The sequence below is a fragment of the Tinamus guttatus genome, unplaced genomic scaffold (genome assembly GCF_059628265.1).
Source record: "Tinamus guttatus ecotype Peru unplaced genomic scaffold, ASM5962826v1 Tinamus_guttatus_pri_ptg000314l, whole genome shotgun sequence".
Taxonomy (NCBI): domain Eukaryota; kingdom Metazoa; phylum Chordata; class Aves; order Tinamiformes; family Tinamidae; genus Tinamus; species Tinamus guttatus.
The window spans coordinates 8573833-8587440 of NW_028288848.1; the positions used below are offsets into that span (position 1 = coordinate 8573833).

The 13608-nt window shown below is 37.5% G+C and overlaps 1 protein-coding gene across 6 annotated transcripts in view; it reads right to left on the minus strand.

Annotated features, from left to right (window-relative positions):
• Positions 1-13608, minus strand: part of CPEB3 (cytoplasmic polyadenylation element binding protein 3) — a 77638-nt gene that overhangs the window by 51972 nt on the left and 12058 nt on the right. For 4 of the 6 annotated variants that reach the window (XM_088528767.1, XM_088528766.1, XM_088528763.1 and 1 more), the window contains exon 3: positions 3062-3221. In XM_088528767.1, coding sequence (XP_088384893.1) covers positions 3062-3221 — 160 coding nt within the window. The remainder of the gene's footprint in view (positions 1-3061; positions 3222-13608) is intronic. The other 2 variants (XM_088528765.1, XM_088528764.1) reach the window with 1 other exon arrangement.

The window sequence follows — 13608 nt, forward strand, 5'->3', positions numbered from 1 at the left end:
GGAACTGGCAGCACCAGCTCTGCCTCACACACTGCAGCTTCCATGGCACATGTAGCTCCCGCTAGAATGGAATCTCTCCATCTGTTTTCAAAGACAGAGGCCCTTGCTACTCATCTGTTCCTCTCTTCTGTTTAAAAAATTGTATGGTTAGTATTAAAACTAATAAGCCAAGTGGCATGTAAGTATTCCTACCAAGAACTGCCCGAGAAAACAAGGCTCATTTACCAAAAGGTGAATGATTAAAAAGGTGATTTGAGGGGAAGCCATTTCCTTAGTTTTTTGCTTGGCTTGTTTAACTATTTTTTGTGGTAGTTCTACCTACTAACTGTACAAGAAAAAGCTGCACAAAAACTAGGCGAGAGTATAGCCACAGATGACAAAAGAAGGCAAGATTTCAAGAAAAACAAACCAAAACAAAACATAGTTGACTATAAAAGGAAAACAAAGATGGATTACTAGCTCTGAAATTTGGGTAAGTTCCTATATTTCTGAAAGAGCAGGTTCCATTTAGTACCAGAGGCGTTCTCACTGGAATGTCTATGGGGAACTGAAAACCAAGTTTCTAAAGCATATAAACAGTTTATTCAAAAGGCTTTCAGAAGAAAATAGATGAAGAAGCAGCAGCTGCTGGACAAGGCAAAACCAAGCATAGTTGAACACATACTTTCTCAAGGCGTTTACAGCCCAAAATGTGCTGCTATTGCAAGAGGGAGAGGCAGGGGAATGAGATAAAGAAGAAGGTGAGGTACAAGATGATGTGAAATCTGAGGAAGATGTAGAGAAGGGCAGCAATCTGCATCTATGGTAGGGGAAAAGGAGAAGGTATGAGGGAAGAGTCAAGATATCAACTGTTTCTAAAAAGACAACAGAAAAAAATGCAATAGGAGAATGATTTGAGTGTTTTAACTTTGGCAGAGAAAGAGTTAGATTTTTTTAAGCAAAGAATTAAGTAAAAATAACAAAGTAGATCTGTTTAACGCAGAGGGAGACGACACTTCTTGTAGGAGAGAACAAGCCCGTCCTGAAGCAGCCACTCCTCTGAATATTGCCAGTCATGCTGCATAGTGCGAAAACAGGAGGAGGGGAAAGTGCACGCTAGGTCAGGCCAAGGCTGGGGGTTAGCGAAGGCAGCGCACGGCTCAGGGAGGAGGAGAGGAAAGCAAGGGAGGGAATTAGCTCTAGCAGTGGAAAAACAACAGCTGGGCACAGATAGAGCGAGAGAACTAACAGCAGACAGGAATGCGCCAACAGCTACCAGGCAGAGAGCTGGGAAGGACCTAGGGAACAAGGCTGGGGACAAACTGATGGCAGCACCGAGCAGGACATGCTCCAAGGTGGAGAGAGGGTGGTCAGCAAGCAACAGAAAACATTGGTAGAGAGAAAATGAAGCAAATAGAAAAGACTAACTCGAACTTTACAATTAATCCTCAATTCTTCGCTTTTCCTCTTTGAGCAAAGGAAGAACAGTTGCTACTGCTTTCAAGTATCTCCTTAGACTAATAAGTCTTCTACATAAATTTATAACCTAGCAAAGATTAAAATAATAAGGGTTTTTTGGGAAAGGATAATTCGCTTGGAAAAGCATGAATTTTAATACTGCATGAATTTTTACTTCATGCATTGCAACATCAATAAAATGTCGATATAAAATGGTCTGATGACACACTGAGCTGCAGCTGTGGTATATGCCACTTACAGCACATAAAATAAAAATAGCTAAGCTGACTATTGGAAATTATTTTTGATAGGATAAGCAAGCAACACAGAAGAATGTAAGAGTTGTATCCACTATTTTGTGTGCCTCAGGTTCTGATCTGAAACACTAAAAAAAGGTTGAGAGACAGTGATAAAAGTTCAAGCAAAATGGCTCTGATACAAATTTAAAGTCTTTTTCAAGAGGAATACAACTTCTAATCCTATTTTCCTCATTTTCACTGCTCAGGTCCCTATGGAAATTCAGCTTTAAAAATGAGTCTCAATTTATATATTTAAATATATTTAGCTGGATTATAATAAAGTTAATGAGACATAACAAATGTTTAAGTCTCCATAACAGCAATTTGGAATTTTTTTTTATTGGACAGACAGATAAAGCTAGGAGTACAGAATCCCAGAAAGATGGTGAAAGAGGCACATGAACCAGAAGATACATGTATATATTTAATATACATGAGGAGAGGGAAAGATAAGGCAATTCTCTTAACAGGATGTATAATGCATATGCATAAGAAGTGCATACAAAAGCATATTTCTTCTTTGTTGTGTCCAGTGTCCTATTTGTTAGAGGTTGGAAATAATATGTAGCTCAATCCTTGTTTCTGTAGATGGTTTATTACTGAATTCACATTTCACAGGAAAATACTTAGCAACCTTGAGAGCGAGACTGTGTATTTGTTTTGAAATGTAAACAATGAAAGATTAGGATAGATGTGTATATAGATCAATTAGGAACAATTATTCATTGAAAAGTTGCTCTAATTCTTCATTATTCAGTGTCAGGTAAGTACTAGAAATAGTTTAACCTGCAATGCTGCAAACGATAGAACAGATACACTCATGTAACCTAAGAATCAAAATTTCCCAGCACTTAACACAGTCTAATACTCGTTGGCTCTCCTCTAGCCATGTGAAATCCAAATCAGGATACACTTATAAAAACAAATCTGAAAACTTGTACAGCATCAGCATGATAAAGGGTTTGTTTTACAACTCCATAAATTAGCCGACCATCTAAAATCAGAAGTAATGTTAATTTTAAACAAGATGTTGAACAGAACTACTGGACTGCAGTTTCATGACTGCAGTAGGAGACCCAACTGAGCAATTTGCTTACACACAAAATAAGTTTCAGAAATGCCAATTATTAGATAATATTATGATTATGCACTTATAATAAATGTATAGACATTTTACCTGACTCTCCTAGAAAACATTATCTTAAAATGGGAAAAGTTTTATATAACTGACAACTCATTCATTAGCAAAAAAAAGTTATAGCAATACTGAAAAGCTGATTTTTGTTTAAACACCAAGCAAGCATGGACATATGAATATTCCTAACCTGTAAAATGATTCCTCCACATTATATCAGCGAAACTCATTGGTGGGCCACTGGGAGGGTAGTGTTTACCTTTCAGAGGCTCATGATCAGTCCTTATCATATCCATTAAGGAATTTTCCAAAGAGTGCAAGTTAAAAGTGTCATAGGGCCTATTCCGGTCCTAAAAGAAAAAAAACAAGAGGAAGGAAAAATAAGACTGTTATAGAGTAATCATTTTCTAACATAGGCTAATTTCTTATTTTGTAAAACTCCAGCATGGAGTCCAACATGAGAAATATAAAAAGTGCTATCAGCAAAGAAACCAGCAAATACACATCTACAATAGCTAAAATGATAGTCTGTATTGCAGCCACTGCTTTCACCAATAATGCTAAGGCAGAGGGGCTTTCAGTATTTCTAAAATTATCTACAATCAAAACTTCATTCCAATCATTTCAGTAACAATTTAGAAATAGAACAGTATTAAAAGTTTGTGTTGGAGAAGTGAAGTTTTTCAGTATTTCAAAGATTTTGTTTCATGTTTCACTGGACAAGCTGAAACATTTAATGTCACATCTATACCCAGAAAATTCCTGGGAATTCTTTCCGGGAAGAATCTTTTCCACACACCGGTTACTTCAAGATAATCTCCTGGCTTGCAAAAATAAAATTTTAAACGCTTGGACAGTAATACACCTAAGTAACAGTACCAGTAGAAAATGTAACTCCAATTTTGTCTCAGTATATTCAAATTATAGAAAATATAAAATAGAGGGCGGGTACGAATTCACTGGCATAGTTAAGATTTCTTTCAATAGTGCTATTCAGAAAAATATTCAAAGTTTACAGCTGTAGATGCTTCTTTGAAACACAGATCCTCTTACTCCCAAAGATCACATGTTCCCACAGTATACTCTAGCATATTGTTGAAAGTTGAATTTTCAGTTTGATTTTATATTTTCCAAAAGTGGAGTAGCACTATTTATTTAATCTACTAAGCATTTTGTGATAGTCAAACATTACATACAAAGAATAATGCTTTTTTTCCTCGTAGAAACTGTAGGAAGCAATAAAAGTGAGCTCGGATTTTTATCACTTAATTCAGATGCTACTGTTTCTGATTGTTATGTTTTCTGCAGCTGATAAAAATCCTAACATCTGTATATGATCTGTGCATATTGATCAAGGCTAATTTGAAAAGAAAAAAAAGAAAAATTAGATGCAAAGATTTCTATTTTTGTGATATATCAGTAACTCGAACAGCGTCCATACTATTGCCCCAAAGAGTATTTCTTCCTTTTAAAATATTTATCTACAAATTTGTGGTGTAAGTATCCCAAGCGTTACAGCACTAGACTACAACACGTTTTAGAAGAGAAAGTATGGAAAGTAGCATGCAGCTTTTATCCCAAAATAGGGAGTTAGCGGTAAAGAAGTATTTTTCAGTCGGGTCAGTCCCCTGGTCTGATTTACTATCCAGCTGCAGCAGAGAGCTGAGCTGGCAGAGCTAACCCTGGCAGGACAGCAAAAGGGCAGGATTGTTTCTTTTGCCACAATGATAGTTTATTCCAGTTTCAAACATTCCTGAGATTACCATTTTGGAGGCTGGGAAAAGTGAGTTCAGAAGAATACACAGCCTATACATTTGATTTCATTTTATTAACATATACATGTTAGTTCTTAAGGCAAAAAAAAATGCATACACAACAACAGTATTTGAAGATTGTTGCCTAAATGTAGTCATTTCTTCTGAGAAGCCTGGTGCTCCTGTGTACATACAAGATGAAGTTTCGGAGTTCTCAGCATCAACAAGCTGGGTTTGGTAACTGATCCTGTTCTGTCTCCTGGTTTGCCCTTTGTATCCCCTCCACAGACTACCAGATCTGCTGCCAAATAACCAGAACAGACACAATTCATAGAGGTCCTCAGTAGCACATGAGAACTTGGCTAAGAAGTCCTTGAACCAGAAATCAAAAGATAAGTGACAGAATGGCAAAGCAGACTAAAGGACTTGGGAAAGCAATCTGAAAACCCAGCAAGTCTGGAAATTCAGCTCAGGGCCCAGAGGGGACAAACACCCTTACAGCTACTTAGGCATACTAAATTATGGACAAAAGAGACCTCTCTGGCCATGAGGCCTTAGGCTACACAGCAGCCATTGAGCCAGTGGAACAGGCAGCCCAGGCAGCCAGTGCTGGATCACACTTCTGCACTGCACAGACTGCGGCTACTTTCTTGTTAGGCGTGAGTGTGCAGGACAGCAGATTTCAGGTCTTGCAATACTGGTGTCTAGATCTAAAGAAAAACAGCTAAGAAGATCAGAGAAGGTAGGGGGGTCCCAGGACTCCTAACCCCAGCCCTGATCTGGGATTCATATCCCAGGCTGAAGTACAACTGTTACGTTTGCAGTCATGCTTGGCACAGTCTTCTTCAAAGATGTATAATTAAGCATAAGGAAGAATTACAAATGCACATGCAGCATCAGATTTTTGAAGTAACATAAAGTAAGACTGGAGCTCCAGATTAAGTTAGGTATGACATTTCTACCTTTAAGCACCTTACCTCTAAGACTGATCTAAAATGCAACAAGATATATGGTATCTATAATCTGTCTCTCCATTAAATACAAAAGAAAAAAACATAACTGCCAAATGATAACTGCAGAGTCAAGACATTTAAAGAAAATGAGAAAATATAATAGCTTGCATTTTGCCTAAATTTTAGACTTTCATGCCTATGCATTATGCTAGTCTTTAATCACATAAACATCATAATTTTTCAAAAGTCTCCAGTCTCCATCCAATGGGTATAAGGTCCCTGCCCCACTAATGAATGTAAATTGCTCTGTGAAGGAGCCTGTTTATGCCTGGGACAGACGTCCGTGTTGCTTCTCCCAGGAGCTGGCCGAGGTGTAAGCAATCTGTCAGCAAATTCCAGGAAGGGAAAAAATGGTCATAAAGTTAGGCTACCATAGGCTTAATGACAAAACAGAGATTACTTAGCTGTAAGTGGAGTTCTCTGAAACATGTAATTGCCACGTATGTGCACCCCGTAATTTGGGATCAAAAGATTTGAGTGCCGAGGAGGAGAAAAGACTACATGGACCATAAGTGCCTGCATGACAGCTACTCATAATATTTTTTTAAATGACAGCCCATATGCACGTACTTACACTCTAGATGTTTCCAATATATTTTGTCCTGTCCTATTTTATGCAGAGGACAGGTTTGAAATTCTTCATGCAAACAGCAACAGCAGTCTGACCTGGTGGCCTTCAGGGACAGAGATGCTGCAGTGGTGAGCAGAAGGATGGGGCTCCCCAGAGCTGGAAACTAGAAGCTGAGACAAACATTTCTCACAACGCTACTGGAGTTTGCTCAGCCTCTTATAAACTGCATTGTGACTGCAGAAATAGGTTCCACCCTTCAAGCCTCAAAAACAAACAAAAAAACACATCACCGCATCAAGGCAGTGTTCTCTAAAAAGGGCCAGGTCCTTTCTTCATTCAGAAATGGACATGAACTGCCTAGATTTCCAAAACATTGTGTAACAGTAATCTAAAGATAAAAGCCTTGAGAGAATGCAGAATAACAGAATCCATCTTGGAAGGGTGAGCTAAAATATCAAACTTGAATAAAGTAAACCCCAGGCATCAGTTTAAGCAGAAGCGCTGCACATGTTTTCAAAGACATTATCTTTGAAAAAGATACACCTACGTGGAAGGGCAAAGAACCTGGTGGGTTCAAAGAAGGAAGCCCATGAGAACATGTAAATGTAGCTTAAAGTCTGCACCGCATGCTGGATCCCTAACGCAGAGGCATTTTAACTATCCCTTTGAGAACTGAAAATTACAGTGACAGAAAACAAGACCAGATCTACAGCTAGGGCCATAACAGATGTTAAATGAACTTTAATGCAGCCTGGCTTCTTCACTAGCTCTTTCTCCTTGAACAGGTTGCTCTTGCTCGCAATTGGAACAGATGATTCAGAAAAGCAAATGACCAACACATCCCATGGCAGAGATAAGGAGAACAAGCACTTTGATCTAAGAGCTGAAACTACTTCTTCTTCCAATGCTTCTGCAGTGGGTCGTGGCAGTGAAACCACCTCAAAACTACAGCCACAAAGGAAAAAAATGATCCTGAGAAGGCAGGGCAGGAATCTAATAATCCATAGGATAAAGAAGAAAATGGCTGTCACATCAGCAATATTTTCCTAGTATCAGCAGCAGTTCTCACCAGGACTGCTGACCTCAGTCCAGTGGTACCTCTTGGCAGTCACAGGCTCTAGAGCTAGATACGGTTTTAATGGTCCTCTCAAACAGAAAATACTGCTGCTCAAACATTCCCGACTTTAATGGGGGAATCCTTTTCACTTTAAAAAGAACAGCAGACTGATAACTCCCTAGGAATTTTTTCTTTATCTAAAGCAGATGGATACAAAGATATCTTGTATGTGTGATGAAAAACAGAATTAAACCCTCCCATTTGTCCTAAGATGAAAGAAAGGGCTTTAGGAAGAGCCAGAGAGAAGAAAAGAGAGGGGAAAAAAAAAAAAAGAAAAAAAAAATAGTTGGCTACAGAGAACAAAATATTCCTTAACAGATTTTTTAAGAACTGAAATGACATCCAATATCCCACCCTATTTTCTCTGTGAATTCAGCAAAAGAGAGGGCAGAAAATCATCTTCCTCTTAAAGATACTGCAAAGAGATTGTTAAGACTACAGTCTTGAAAGAAGGGAGGGTAGAGACCTTAGCACAGGAGGGTTATCAACTGAAGAAAACTTAGCTTCATTCAGTTCTTGGATCTGTAATGCTGGACATGCTGTCCAAGTGAAGCTACTATCCATACTCAAAATCCTTAAATATGTATTTATGCACGTGCTGAACCCACACTGCCACAGCCATCTGCTTATTGAACACAGAATACATGCTGAGTTTAGAGATACACCCAGTCTGCCCATTTTGTACTATGCAAGCAGCACAAACGTGGGTACCTAGACTATTCCAATGACAGACCAAAAACTCCTTGTGCCTATATATTTCAGTCCATATACTGACTTCCTACTAAGTTTCCTATATTCTGAACATTTTCTGTCCACCAGGGCACAGACACCACACCTACTGCTTAGATCAGAGCAATGAGATTAAGCAACTTTCCTACCAACACAAGCTCTTCACCATGGTCACTGCACTTGATTTTTCTGAGGCTGACATAAATCTGGATTTACATGGCTGCACATGATTGCTAAGCATTGCCAGCTAAAGCTGAAGTCAAGGGAAGCAAGACTCCAAATAAAAATGCTGTAAAACTGTCAATATTGCTTTAACCTTAGCTCAGTGTCTTGCACACACACTTGCTCTTGTTCTCTTTCTCTGTTCCAGCACCTGCAAGAGTAGCTACTACCAGCAGCACAAGGAAAACATGTTGACCTCACTCCAGCATCCCAATCCAAATCAGGAACAGCAGCCATAAACAAAACTGCTGTGGAAGGTTGGCCTGGGACGTGCTCAATCTGCAGGATGGTGCACATGAACCACCACACAGAGCAAGCTGCTCCTGTTCCTGGAGCCCTTCTTCCAGCTCCTAGCAGGCTGTGGTCGCGCAGTCCCCTTAAACCTGCAGAGCAACCATTCTCTTTGCACTTGCACCCACAGTACAGTTCAAAGTAATCGTTTAAGAAGTAGGAAATCTGGGGAATATGGTCACACAGTAAAATAAAATGATCATTTTGCAAAAGAATCTAAAATACTTTAAAATAGTAAGTGTTACTTCCTTTGCAGCTTGGCGCTGGAATGCTGCCAGTCACAACATGACGGACAACACAGATGCAGGCAGAACTAGAATAACCATGAATTTCAACATTTTTTCCATTTAATGGTTTTTAAAAATATATAAAATAAAAGTGGATAAAATGTAGAAAAGAAGGAAAAACATGTTAGACTTTACTAAGCCCATGGTAAAGAACATTGAGTATAGGTACTGGTATTAAGCGTTGGTGGAAATTATTCCCATTTCTCTTTCTTTTAATCTTTTCAGTTAACTTTGGGCAGTATTAAATTAAACTGAGCACGATTCATTAGGTTCCATTTCAGGAACAACAACAAAAGATTGTTTTCTTATGCTATTCTTGTTCTTGGAATGTCCATGAACACTCCTGTAGCAATTTGGTACTTTACTTCAGTAAGTGTCTAGCAGAAGCTTACTAGGCAAAAAGTGATTCTTTTCTTCCCCCTGTAGCTTGTTGAAAAAGCTAGGAAGAAGAAAGAGAAAATACAAATACAAGACAATAGTCACCTTAACACATATTACAGAAGACTTCAACATTATTTGAACAATAATATTTCAGAATTCTAGTTAACTCTATTTAATAATCTGTATTGTATTACATAACTTTCTGTAGCTTTTATGCAAAACTAAGAATGTCTCCAAAAGCTGTGAATTTTTCAACAAAGGCCATTTTTCAGCAAGACTGCTAAAGGTTCTGTTCAAGTATTAACCCTTTACAAATTCTGCATTCCCAAGCTGTTCTTTTAACAGCTGCCAAGCTTGCTACATTCATCACTCTAACATTATTTCTCCATCTCAGATTCAAAGACAGTAAATTACCTAGTCAAATGCTTAAAATACCTAGCCTAACATTCCAATAGGGAACGCTATTTCTAGCCAACAGAAACATAAGGCACTTCAATATTTCAAATGTCTTCTTTAAAACAATTAGACAATGTGAGTGAAAAAAAAATCCCACAAAACTGCTATTATTCTTACAGCCATTACTCTGCTATAGGGAATTATCTGCAGACATTACGATTGACTGAGCACTTACTGACAGCATTTATGGGTAATTATTATTTTGTTAACATGATGTTTTAGATAAAAATCTGCCTATCGGTCCAGTTGCTGAATACATCTCAAAAGGCTGATGCATCCACTTTCTATTCTAGTTCCTGAGTCCAGGAACAAATGGTTCTAGCACTTGTAAAACAAAGGATTAAAGTAGCTACACCCAAGATCACCATCAATTCACAAAAACAAGCAAGTGGGAAAAAAAAAAGAAAAAAGACGTCAGCAGTAGGATTTGCAAGGCCATTCATTATACCCTTGAACTATTAAAATGACCTAATTTAACTGGTTCATTGGTCTGCTGTGCAAGAGCCCCAAATTGAGAAGTTACCTTTGAGCAGAATGTTTCCCAGGACAGGAAAGCTGACACGGACCTAAGAACTCACCCTGCTCACTATACCAACATGCAGGGGAGTGCTAACTTCAAATCACCAGATCAAACTCCTCTTAAGAGTCCAAGACTGCAAAGAGATGAAGAGGGGGGAGCTACTGCATGAATAGATCCAAGGGATCAAGTTTTGGAGTCCAGATCCCATAAGGTACAAAAGAATAAAAACATAATTTAAAGAAGCCAGTCTCAAAAAAAAAAAAAAAAAAAAAAATCAATATGAGCAGTCTATCTCATGATATTATGAGAATGAGACAAAATGGAGGTAGAAAATAATACAAGTAATAGTCATAAACATCATAAGCTCAGAAGTCTGGTTACCATTGCCCAGCATCCTTATTTGCTTTGGCCAGAGCAGTCAAGAATCTAAAGGATTTCTCTGAAACAAAAGCAAGGATTTTGTGTATGTTCACTGATAGTCACTGACATGCAAGATACTGCTGAAGTAAAAACGGTGTCACTTAAATTTTTAAGTACTGTGGCAAACAAAATATTGTGTCTGATCCAAATTTACTGTGTTTTTAAAAACAGCATGACTAAAACAATATCTGACTGGCATATGTCAAGCCAGCCTCCTGTTCCACTTCTGTGGTGTTCAGGAAATATTGCCTAAGTGAAGCAACTTGCAGGTGCCAGAACTAACATTTCAGCAGCTAACATTTCAGTCTAAATTTCAAACTAAAGATTTCAATCAAAAAGGGATGTTCATACCCACTGTTTGAAGAACTACCCTATAGCAGAGTACATATATATTTTTTCCATTTCAATGGCAAATAGTCCTTTACTTCTAACAGGAAACCAAAATAAGTCCAGTGGGAATAACTGTTCAGTTAGAAGAAGAAAAAAAAGGAAAGGTTACTGATGTTACCTTACATTTTTTTATTAAAAAAAAAAAAAAATACACCAAACCACACTTTGTATATTTGCATCTGTTCTTACCTAAGAGGCTCAGAGGCAAACACGAAAATAGCAACTATGTCACATACCATGCCTGAATATTCACATTACAATCCTACAAAAGAGGCAGACTGGATATAACTTCTCCCTCCTGGAAGAAGGGAAGCCATAGGCATTTGCACATTGTCAGCATTACAGATTATGCGTTACAGTTACTGCTGCACATTTGCATTTAAGTAGAATAGTTCAGAAATCACACACAAAATATACAAGTGCATACTGGTCAGACAACTAATCAAAAGGAAAGCTTTTTCTTGTTAACTCCTAACAGATATTACAAGGATACTCACATGAGCAAGAAAAACATTTTCCTATTATATTCTGGCAGCTGAAAATGATTCAGCACAAAAAAACATTAGTAAAGATTGCTCCAAACAGGAAAAAGTTAATGAGGAAAAAGCCTAAGGGATTTGCAACATAATTCTCCTATTTGTAATAAAGATTGACAAGTACCTTAAAAATGTTGCTATAGAGAAGGAATGTTCAGTCACTGAAGCACATTCAAGAAAAAATATATAGTAGGTTTTACATGAGTACCTTGGACAACAAATGCCCAGGAAAAAGTCTAACAAGGCTGATTAAGAAATTAAAGGAAAAATATTAGGCAAAAATAACCCTGCAGTGACTGAAGCAAAACAGGAAATTATTGCACCAATGCCAAAAAGCACTTCTAGTATCTATGACTGCAAGACAAGGCTGTTTCTCTTTTTAAAAGAAAAAGCAGAGCTAACAATGTAGCATGATACATTAATGAGCCCGTAGAGTATGATTTCTGGTTCTAGAAGGTTATAGGGCTGTTAAAACAAGAACTTCAATCTAGACTTTTATTTACACAGTGCAACAAGTAGAGTAACTATATAAATGGGGAAAAAAAAAAGAAAGAGAATTTGTGCAATTCACATAAGGAATAAAATTATAAAAAGAGGAAAGAAGTGATAGTAGTAAACAGAAATATCAGATAAAGGAAGGTGACAAGGTGTTTCTGAAAGACCAGTCTGGACATCAAATTCATCAGGAATGTTGACAGCTGGAACACACTAATAATATTTGCAAGACATATCAAGATACAACAGATCATATAGGAAGAACTGGATGACTTTGAAGAAGTATAGCAAAGAACTATGATGTTTTATAGGACAAATTACAAGATCAAGACATTCGGGACTCAATTTTCATTATAAACTGGGACCTCATAAACCAGAAAGAAGGACATGGGAAGGAGAAAGACAAGAGCTTACTAGTTAAGTTCCAGAGAACTGTAAAGCACAAGTATAAACATAGGTGTGAAAGGGCAAACACAATTTGCAGGCTGCATGAAACAGGGCCCTTCTAATAAGGGTTGATTTTTGCATCCCGCATTTGTATCCATAAAGATATTATTCCCCTTCCACACTTCCCACTGAGCTATATTTTGAAGCATTCAGTTATACCAATAAAAGTTTATAAGGTTACTACACAATTGAAACATCAGGAAAACTTCCAAGTTTCTCTAAGAACCGAACCTTTTCATACTAGCTGTTTCTTTTACAGTATTCTGTTTTAAATTCATTTTAACCAATGCACAGGAAGTCACTTCTTTACCTAAAAGGGAAAAAAAGGTTATGCAAGGAAACTTTTACTTGTGAAATAGTGTCAGAAGCAAGTGTTCCTGTTTAAACAAGGGAGGGAAGACTGTTCACAGAAATTTTGATAAGCTCTGCTGACAAATAAGGTCAATTTTATTACCTAGATGTTAACAGGTAGAGCTGCATTTGCAAGCAGTCAGTCAAAACTAGCAGGAGTCACTGATCCTTATTAAATGTGGAATCCAGCATAAAATTTGCACGATTTTATCTGCAGAAATTCTCATCTACTGAAAGCAGATGGGTATACTATCAGCTTGGATTCCCATTCATGAACACACCACACCAGCACTTTTCTTTCTCATATTTACTCTCACCCTGACCTGTTTCCTTCACCTCCTTGTCCTATGTTAGTCTACCAGGGGAATAGTTATCTGCCAATAGGGATTATGTGAGTTTTAAGGAAAAAATATATATATATTTTCGGTTACTCTGAGGGGTTTCACCAACTATTTAGATTTTTTTTTCTTTTAAATGACACAGAAAAAGTATGAGCTTTTTACAGAGAACATACAAATAACTGAATCATTTAAAAGACAAAATATTGGTCAGATTGTGAAACTTATCATACTGTAAAATTCAAACAGGTATTTACAAACAATTTAAGGAAAATGTCAAAGTCAAAACGTATGTTATAAACATTTGACAGACTTGAATATGATGCATCTGAAATGGTTACTAGGCACACTGGGTAAATGATATTATATTTGGTTATAAGCCATCTGTTAACATGCTGGACTCTAACAATTGCTTAATA